The 9,835-nt window shown below is 49.6% G+C and overlaps 1 protein-coding gene and 1 long non-coding RNA gene across 2 annotated transcripts; one reads left to right on the top strand and one right to left on the bottom strand.

The window, feature by feature from the left end:
- Positions 1-6: 6 nt before the first annotated feature.
- Positions 7-8,345, bottom strand: LOC140597454 (aminopeptidase B-like). The gene is made up of 3 exons (XM_072745963.1): positions 7,819-8,345; positions 3,874-4,014; positions 7-3,563 (listed from the first exon to the last, which is right to left on the bottom strand). The coding sequence occupies exons 1-3, from the start codon at positions 8,263-8,265 to the stop codon at positions 3,411-3,413; spliced, it is 741 nt and encodes a 246-aa protein (XP_072602064.1). The 5' UTR covers positions 8,266-8,345; the 3' UTR covers positions 7-3,410.
- On the top strand, positions 5,073-6,499 carry LOC140597455 (uncharacterized). Its single transcript, XR_011999281.1, has 3 exons — positions 5,073-5,164; positions 5,307-5,408; positions 5,969-6,499. It is a non-coding gene; the product is annotated as an uncharacterized lncRNA (long non-coding RNA).
- Positions 8,346-9,835: the final 1,490 nt, after the last annotated feature.

Raw genomic sequence — 9,835 nt, 5'->3', positions numbered from 1 at the left:
ATTTATTTTTATTTTTAAAAAATATTTTTTAAAGATTTTATTTATTTATTCATGAGAGACACAGAGAGAGGCAGAGACACAGGCAGAGAGAGCTCCTGTAGGAAGCCCGATGTAGGACTTGATCCCAGAACTCACGACCTGAGCCAAAGGTCAAATGCTGAGCCCCCCAGGTGTCCCACCGCAAGAGCATTTTAAACCAATAAGTGGTATTATCAGATTGAGCCCTGAGAGATCACTCGAGTGGCAGTACCCAGAAGATACCTTTAAATTACACAAGCAAGTACATATTCCCAAGAAAAGTATGTAGCAGAGGAGAAGGGGCCCAGAACAGTCTTGGGCGACACCAGCACATGGCGGGCTGGGCAGAGAAGAGCCCACAACAGAGACCAGGAGGAGGAACCGGGCAGTCCTGGAACTGGGACAGAATTGCGTCACGGGAGCCAGAGGTGGGTCAACGGAGGCAGAAGAAAAAGCACAGAACGCCGAGGCAAGGACTGAGGAGCCATGTGCTTTAGGTGGTGGGGCCAGTGGCCTCTCTCACTACAGGAGTTTCTGTGGCACGACGGGGAGAGGTGCTGGATTTCCACGGGTCCAAGTAGTCCATGGGGGGTGGGTGAGCATAAAGGCTACTCTTCTAAGAAACCTGGCTAAGAAGGGGAGCGGAAGGTAGTGTGCTAGGAGGTAAGGTGGAGTCAATGAGTTTGCTTTTTGCTTTGTTTGGCACAGAACCAAGGACGGCTCAGATGCAGAGATCTGGCTTTAAATAGGATGGACCCCTCTTCAGAGTCCAGAGGGGAAAAGGGAAGGATGAAAATGACTTTTACATGAAAAACAGGAAGCTGACATAACCATATCTGATGCATTAAATATTCTCACTAAAGTAGGAGACAAGATATCTGCTTGGAGTGAGGGTCTGGTGTTTGAATTGGAAAATTGAAGACGAAAGTCTTCGTTTGAGGACAGTCATCTAGAAAGATAAATAAAAGGACTGGTGAGCAATATTGGAAGCTTATCTATAGTTGAAGACTACGTTTGCTCTGTTTTTCTTGAAAACCACATGAATGTCTATTTTGACTTTTAATTCCAACTTTTCACCAAGAAACCAGAAATGGGTCGTAGAACCAGTATGCACAGCTGCATTACTTCTCCTTCTCTCAGACACCCAGGTACAGAAGCAGAGAAGAGGGACAGTAGGCCCCGGGGCTGGAAGTTAGAGCAGCAGCATAGTTTGCAAGGTGGCCCCAGTGTTGGGAGGAGAGGATCAACCCCACACCTGGGGCCACAGAGAAAAGATGGACTGGCCACGAGACGCTGGCTGCCCAGGAGGAAATGCACAGCTTGCAGGAATTAAGGCCTCAGTGAGCTTGCAAAGCAGATGTAGTGGGAATGAGGCCACCAGGGGGCCAGGAGGTCAAGAGGGTGAGGTCAGAGAATGAATGAGTGGAAGGTGTTTAAAATCGCTGCCACAGACAGTTCACGCGAATGCCCTCGGCTAGGCCCCAGGCTGCAGAGCACGCCGGTGACTGTAAGGGGTTGAGTCAGGGGGAGAGGAAACTGAAGCCACCCTCGATCCTGGGCATTGGGACAGGTAATCCCGATGGAGAAAAAAGTCACCAAAGATGATGTGACAGCGTACCAGGCTGAGAAAAGACCATGTTACAGGAGTAAGAGTCCTCAAGGAATTGCTTTGTGATCAGCTTGGATGCCACAACTAGCAAAGTCCTTTATCCCAGGCCATGTCAGCTTGCTACAACTAGTAGGTGAAGGCCAGGCTAGACAGGGGGCATCCAAGATACCTCCTCCACTACACAGATTTCTGTCAAAACAAACTGGAATGCTCTCAGTCCAGCTGGAATTTTATCACCAGTATCTGTCGTAACAAGCACGGGATTTGCAATAGAAATGCCTCGGCTGGAATTCCAGTTCTGCTAACGATGTGACTTTGCACAAGCAATTCCACCAGAAGCCTCAGCGTGCTTATCTGTGAAATGGAGACAATAGTAACCTCCACCCCCATCCCCACCCTGAAGAGATTATACGTAAAATATGACTGAGATAGATCCACCAACTCTTCTGCCCAGGACTTCCCTCCCGTGGTAACAGCCACTGGGACTGGCGGCAAAGTCTGCCGGATGACCTTCTCATCTAACTCGCCTTCGCTAGACCCTAGGCTGTGCTCCAAGAGGCAAGGACCATCTGCCTGATAAGAGAAGTAATAAGTTATCAGCACCAGTTAAATGGATTCTATCACCTGGACTGATGTATTATATTGTCGTTTTATTACAGACGGCTCAGAAAAAAAAAATCAGCATTCTCTGGTGTGTTTGGAATACATTTTTCTTTCATTCCTCATTAATAGCTCATACTCTTACTAACAGAACCTTAGTAAGAGTAACTTCTCTAAAACGACTTTCCTTATCTATTTTCCTGTCAACTGCCAACGCTGACACTCCTTTGCTTACCTACTACCCTATGTGCCAGAAAGACTGCCCTTCATGGCAAGAGAGCACCTGCTCTTTCTGGACTGGTATTGTTTGCACTGTGTGTGCGGGGACACATGCCAGTGGCATCCCACCTATCATTCTCTCTGAAACCCAGGAACTAGGATTCGTGATCTGAGCAGTGCTGCTGAGCCCAGCTATGAAGTCTGACGCTTGTGACCAATGCCGTCAAGGATACCATTACCCCCAGGAGCTGAGAGGTCACAGCAACAGAGCCAGGAAATGCGCCACAGCTTTACTATCCAACCTCTGATCGTTTTACATCAGGATTACACTGGACTGGCAGATAATATGAGAGCCAGGAAAAACCTACACTCCCGGTCAAGTTTCTTTTCACAGGAAACCTTACAAAATCCTTCTTTATCACCATCAAACCCATCTGATTTCCCGGAGGATCTCTGCCACCACGGGTTCAGGTTTGTTCATCTGGAGCACACAAAAAAGGAGCTCCCACTTTCCTCTCCTGAGGCAAACAATGAGATCAAAGTTGTATATTTCCAGGAATTAAGTGCTAGAGAAAATGGGGAGGTTTGGTACAAAGATTAAAAAGCAAATACAATTGCTAGAAGGGAATTCAGAACTAAAAGACACTAATAAAGATCAGTCTTCTAAAACTTCTGGCTTGGTGCCTACCTGCACCCCACAAGGTGGCCCAGGACAGAAGCTATTGGTAGCAGGACTGATGACCTGATTCTAGACAGCAGGATTAGAGTGGGAGGGAGCAGGGAGGGAAGGCAGAAAGAGAAGACTTCCTCCCTCTGTACACATGCCACACGCCTCTGGGCTGCAGAGAGGCTGTCCATTCAGAGAGGATGCAAGACTGTCCCAAGAACCATCCCAGCTGGGCCATTGGTCAGAGGCCTCCCGGCCTCAAGGTCAGTCCAACCTTGCCTGTGGGGGTCTTGTTTCCTACCTGGGTCCAACTTCAGCCGAAACCAGATCTCCGATGGCCAAAGCTATCAGATAGGAGGGGATGGGCTGACACATCTGGAAGAAGAACTTATTAGGACCTCTCTTCTCCCAGGTGCTAGCACTCATCACAGCTGTGAAGCCATCTGGGACCTGACAAGAGAGAAAGCTTAGGAGATTTTACCTGGAGAGTCTCCTGATTTGCTCAAAGAACAGCATGGCTTACAACCTGCATAGTGATAGCGATGACCTGGAGCCCATTTTGGAGAACAAAAAGGTTCAAGAAACTAAACTTGTGCTAAGCTGGTGGCATTTAACACAAATAAAATTCCTGTCCATGGGGGAATTTTGCAGAGGTGCCACTGGATGGATGTAACAATTTAACAGCTGAAAGGTAATCAGATAGATCTGAAATTATATTTTCAATCCCAAGAGCAGGTGCACTTAACTTTAGCCCCCTTACCTCAACAAGAGCAGAATATCTGCATTTCACTGCAGGAGTGTCGAAGCAAGGGAAGAAGGCCCGGTTTAAGACAGCCTGACCCTGGGTATAGACAAAAGGCTTCTCCTTTCCTGCTGTCTGCTCAGGAGCCAACCAGCAAACCTAAGAGAATAAAAGAACATTTCAAAACTGACACCCCCTACATGAGCTCAGTCCAGCCAGAGAAAAGGAGCTGGCTGGCCTGGGAGAATTTTAGGTAATCCTTACAATCCTGCCAGCAGTTTAGCCCTGACTGGGAAGTTCTCTCCTACTGTGTATTTAATCCACCCTAGAATCCATGCCAAGGTATGGCGTCCACTTCACATGGTAGAAACACTACAAAGGGTCTGTTTCTCACATCCCATTGGGTATCTCAAGAGTTCCAGACATGGCCTCTGACCCTGGCATCCTATCTTCCTCCTCTGAGTCCCTCACACTGTAATAGTTTCTCGTTAAAAAACAAACAGGGACACCTGGCTCAGGGTTGAGCGTCTGCCTTCGGCTCAGGTCGTGACCCAGGGTCCCGGGATCGAGTCCCACATTGGGCTCCCCGCAGGGAGCCTGCTTCTCCCTCTACCCGCGTCTCTGTCTCTCTCTGGGTCTCTCATGAATAAATAAATAAAATCTTAAAACAAACAAACAAAAAACCAATGAGGAAGCAGCTGTATTTGAACTTGTGATAAAAGGCATAGAAATGCAGAAATGAAGTGGGAGGAGTCTGTGATGAATACATGTTCTCCGTTCCTGACACCCTTTCAGAATAGATGTACACTATAGGCATTGGCTATATATAATTATTTTTTTCTTTTAAAGATTTTACTTTTAAGTAATCTCTGCACCCAATGCGGGGCTCAAACTTACAAGCCCGAGATCAAGAGTTGCACATTCTACCACCTGATCCAGCCAGGTGCCACGGCTAAGAAGTATATACTTCTTAATTTGTTTCCTGTTAGCCTTTAACAAAGAGCAAATCTGAGTGATTATCACAAACCCAATTTTTGCCTACAGCAAAAAGTTCACTTACAACATAGTTCACTTACAAAAGTTCACTTACAACTGGAGGAGGGGAGGGTTTGCTGGATATGTCAGCACCAAAAGCCACTTAGAATTTAGAAACCGATTACATAACTCTGGCAACCATTCATACGGGAAGCGAAACTTTCTGGTTTAAAGACGAGTAGGACTGAGATGGTTGGAAGGGAGAAAACATTCTTAAGGCGGTGGACAGCAACATGAAGAAAGGCACGGACGGGCAGGTCTCTGGGAACCGGAGGTAGGTTTCAGGTACAGAGGTGGGGGGCATGGCTCGGCAGGTGGAAAGGCTTTGAACACGGGTATTTGAGACCTGCTTTTAAGAGGCATAAGGACAGCACATGGAGATGCTGGCTTTTTATTTGCTTGAGTTTCTTTTGTAGTGTGTGTGAAAACGTCAATGAGTCTCCTTCCAAAGAGTATAACAGAGATGGAAAGGAGGAGAAAGAAATGTCACAGTGCAGAAACAGCAGTGTCTCAGCCAGGTGAGTGAGGTCACCATCAACCAGTCACAAATTATGTTGATACTATGTATTCTCAATATGATGTGAAGACAGCACTGTACGTTTGTGACATTCCATGAAATTTTGCTGTGAACCTAAAATTGCTGTAAAAAAATAAATTTTATTTTTTATTTTTTAATAACCCCTGTCTGATCATGGGAAAGACAAATTCCAACAGAGAGGCATCCTACATCAGACCAATACTCAAAATTCTCAGGGTCATCAAAAACACAGAAAGTCTGAGAAATTTTCATAGCCAAGGGGAGCCTAAGGATACATGAGAGCTAAAGATACTATGGATTTCTGGATGCGATCCTGAAACAGAGAAAGTATTAAGTGAAAACTAAGAAAATATGAAGAAGAAGAAAAAAAAACTCTGAGCTTTAGTTAATAACACTGTATCAGTATTGGTTCATTAATTGTCACAGATGTACCAGACTTGCAAAATGCTAATAGAGTAAACTGTGTGGAAGGGTATATGGGAACTGTACTATCTGCTCACTTTTCTTGTTGATCTAATGGTTTTTAATCTTTTTGGACAGAATCTCAAGCAGGCTCCACACCCAGCATGAAGAGCCAGGGCACCACAGGGCTCAATCTCACAACCCTGAGATCATGCCTCAAGCTAAAACCAAGAATTGGGCCACTTGGGATCCCTGGGTGGCGCATCGGTTTGGTGTCTGCCTTTGGCCCAGGGCGTGATCCTGGAGACCCGGGATCGAATCCCACGTCGGGCTCCCTGCATGGAGTCTGCTTCTCCCTCTGCCTGTGTCTCTGCCTCTCTCTCTCTCTCTCTCTCTCTGTGTGTGTGTGTGTGACTATCATAAATTAAAAAAAAAAAAAAAAAAAGAATTGGGCCACTTAACTGACTGAGCCACTCAGGCATCCCTAAACTGTTTTTAATTATATTAATGAAAGAACTTTAATGAGTTGACAATAAGAGCTAACACAGTATTCACTAGGTGCCAGGCACTGTTTCAGGCACTTAGACAAAGATAACTCATTTAACTTCTGTCAAGCATATAGACTAGTACCTGGCACATTTTAATAAACCCTGGTCATCCTCTCTGCCATTACCGTAAGTCCTTCATCATCATCTTTAGTTGAGGTTTTTTTGTTGTTTGTTTATAATGACAGGGAAGAGAATGAAGGAGGCTGGTAGTACAAGTACTTCCACTATGTAAAAAAGAGTCTAAAGTCAGGGTGTGGCTGTTACCTACAGTGATTACGGGAAGAGCTCTCACTTAGGATGGTGGCCATGAGAAGAAGGAGTACATACAAGTGCCTTGAATGTAGTGCAAAGTGGGAATCTCCGCTGTTAGGGCTCTGATGAAAGCCATTTAGTACTCACTCTAACATGAGGTGCCACTTTCAGAGAGGGCTTTATTTTTCCAGCTTTCCTGTTTAATTCCTCGTTCCCACCCCAAGCCAGAAACTAGAACATAACAGGGCAACCAAATGCATTTACTGATGTTATGTTTTCCTTAGAGGGCACTGGGTTTTTTTTTCTTTGGAGCCTTAGAGGCTAATTGGAATTGCTTTGGACTTGTTTTTTAAACAAGCTCTATCACGGGTTCATTTATTTCCCGAGTAGTTACAGATGGAAACAGAACTGCCCTTTGAGCCAGCTCTAAGCGAGAGGAACTGCTGGCCAGATAAGTAGACTTGGGTCGCAGGCAGGGAGCCTCCCGGGGACACTTGTAACCCATCCTCCCTGAGAAAGCAACCGCAGCCTCAGGACCCTCTAGGAAGGAGCGTCCACCTCTTACAAACGCAAGCCAGATAACCACCCATCCTTTCACTTCCCATATCTGCCCCCCACCCCGGAAATGTCATATTTACGAGTCCATCAGTATTTGAGTCAGACAAGAGTAACAACAGGGCCAAGTTATGCCAAAGCCTAGTACAGCCTAGTTGCAGTTCCCGTTTTTACTCAAATTCTTCCCTTACACAAGCCTAGGACTTTGCAGAAGAAAAGGCAAGCACCGTCTGGGGTTCGGGGTTATCTCAGCCCGGGCACGGGGCGCGCAGGACAAAGGGCCGACCGGCGCCCGGGGCTCCTGAGCCGGCCGCGGCCAGGGCTGCCGCACGGGAAGATCTACAGCAGCTCCCAGGGACCTCGGCCCAGAGCTCAGGGAGGCGTCCAGGTCGCTTTGGGGGCAGCCGGTTCTCCGGCAGGGGCGCGTCTGCGGGAGGGGGCGGCAGGCGGCCGGGGGAGCAGCGCGGACGGGCGGCCGGAGCCCAGGGGAGGAGCGGCGGGGACGGGCGAGGCACGGAGCGGGCAGCTGCAGGCCGGCCGCGGCCCGAGGGAGGCAGGGCGCGGGGGGGGGGGGCGCCCCGGAGCTGGCATCGCCCTCGGCCTCCCCCCGGGGCCGGGCCGCGGCGCACTCACCCCGGGTCCCTCCCCGACGCGGTAGGTGAGCAGAACCTGGAAGCGCTCGCCGGGCGGGCAGGGCCGCGGCAGGGCCACGCACAGGGCCTGGCCGTAGTGCGCGAAGGGCTGCGCGTGGAAGGGCGCGGGCTCGGCGGGCGGCTCCCCCGGGCCGGGCCGCGGCCGCCGCAGCGTGGCCGCCGTCACCTCCAGGCACGGGTGCGCGTCGAGCCGCAGCTCGGTGGCGCCCTGGGGCAGCAGGCCGCGCAGGTCCAGCACCGCCGTGCCGCTCAGGGCCCTGCTCCCGGGGCCCGGGCCCGGAGGCCCGAACTCGGCCCGCAGGTCCAGGTGCAAGTGCAGCATCTCGAAAGCCCGGAAGTTGGAGGCCGAGGCCACGTCCACCGCCTGCGCCGAGTGCAGCGGCCGCGGGGCCGCCGAGGAGCCGCTCGGACCCGCGTCGCTCGCCATGGTCCCGCCGCGCCGTTGAGCCGCCGCGGGGAAGCCGGCCCGCGCCTCCGACCGCCCCGGGGACGCCCCGCCCCGAGCGCGCAGGCCCCGCCCCCCAATGCGCGGGCCCCGCCCCTCAGGCCCCGCCCCCGAGAGCGCAGGCCCCAGGCCCCGCCCCCATCGCGCGGCCCCGCCCCTCAGGCTCCGCCCCCGAGCGCGCAGGCCCCGCCCCCAGGGAGGCCGGGCTGGGTCACGCCCCTCTCCAAACCCCGAGACCTGACCTAACGCCCCGCCCCGCCCTTGCTCTCCAAGTCCCCAACTTCCAGCCTGTCCCGAGTACCTGAGCACCGTGGGCAGAAAGGTACAGTGGGATAGTCCGGCCCACAGTTGTCCAGGCTCATCCTACTGCGCTGTTGCCGTCGTCCCAAGCAGCACACCTTTCTCTGCGGACGTTTCGGTTCCCGATCTTCCAGGAAGGGAGCAGGACGTGGATGGAGCCCCGGGTTGGAAGAGTCGGAGTTTGAGATCTCACACTCCGCGCTGGACCGATCATTAGGGCCGTGTGACACCTTGGGCCAGTCACCCCCGACAAAGGTGAACCTCCCAAGCCCCTTTCTGCACCTGTAAGATAGGAGTAATAGCTCAGGAGTTAATTGTGGGTTCTCAATCCCACAGCAGATCAAGGTTCATCCCCAGCAGCTCCAAGCACACTTACCTTTCCTTCTTCTGCCAAGGAATGGTGAACCCGCACATTACGGCGTGACGCTTGGCTGTCCGTCCTGCGAGTTTTATTTCCCCTATTGTATTGTAAAGCATATTGAGCTAGGGGTACCTTTGCGTTATATTTTGTATCTTTTCTGTATGAATAGGGTTGCAATAGCCCTTCTGTGAATAAGGAGCTAGTCAATGATATTTTCACTGATCAGGTGGGAAATTAGATTTTTAAAAAGACAACATAGGAAGTTTTTCATAAAAGGTAATAGAATCCTATCATGTGTTACCTACTATTATAGTGTTAAAATTTTGTGTTATGAAATGCTTATGGTAGTTTTTTTAAAATTCCATATAAGGTCAGTGTTTTAACTTATTAGTGAAAAAAATCTTTTAACTTATTAGTGAAATCCAAGTTTTTTTTTGAAAAAGCAACTTTTCTGCGGCATTGAGCACAGTAGTTGGTAACAGACTTCCAATACAACTGCCTCCAAATTATTCATTCCCTGATGCAATGTGTTTTTAGTTGAGCATCAACTACACACCAGCCACTAGGTTGGGTGTTGGGGATACAGTTTTAACAAATCTGGCACAGTCTCTCTGCTGGTGGTGTTCACAGTCTAGCTCATATTTTAACTTACAGACAAAAAACAAAAAACAAAAAACAAAACCACATCATGACAATTCCATGTGCTGTGCTATTCTCTGAGAAGAACAATATGCTGTGGAACACAAGGGAGAAACACATAGCCTGATCTTTCCAGTTAAATATTGCTGGAGCAAGAAGCTGTGGGAGAAAATATTTATGGAGTTAGGTTTCTTCTTTTAGCCTTAATTTCTTCCTCAGTGTATTCCCACTGTTCCCATTTCTGCCTCCCTG

Source organism: Vulpes vulpes, unplaced genomic scaffold, assembly GCF_048418805.1.
Source record: "Vulpes vulpes isolate BD-2025 unplaced genomic scaffold, VulVul3 u000000718, whole genome shotgun sequence".
In the NCBI taxonomy this organism is placed as follows: domain Eukaryota; kingdom Metazoa; phylum Chordata; class Mammalia; order Carnivora; family Canidae; genus Vulpes; species Vulpes vulpes.
This window is presented reverse-complemented; position numbering and strand designations above follow the sequence as displayed.

Bases quoted from the DNA above. Each gene is read 5' to 3' on its own strand.
- LOC140597454 (XM_072745963.1), bottom strand. From the start codon at position 8,265: ATGGCGAGCGACGCGGGTCCGAGCGGCTCCTCGGCGGCCCCGCGGCCG. The intron at 4,015-7,818 runs GTGAGTGCGCCG...TTATTCTCTTAG, and splicing joins GCGTCGGGGAGGGACCCGGG to GTTTGCTGGTTGGCTCCTGA. The intron at 3,564-3,873 runs GTAAGGGGGCTA...CTCTCTTGTCAG, and splicing joins GATATTCTGCTCTTGTTGAG to GTCCCAGATGGCTTCACAGC.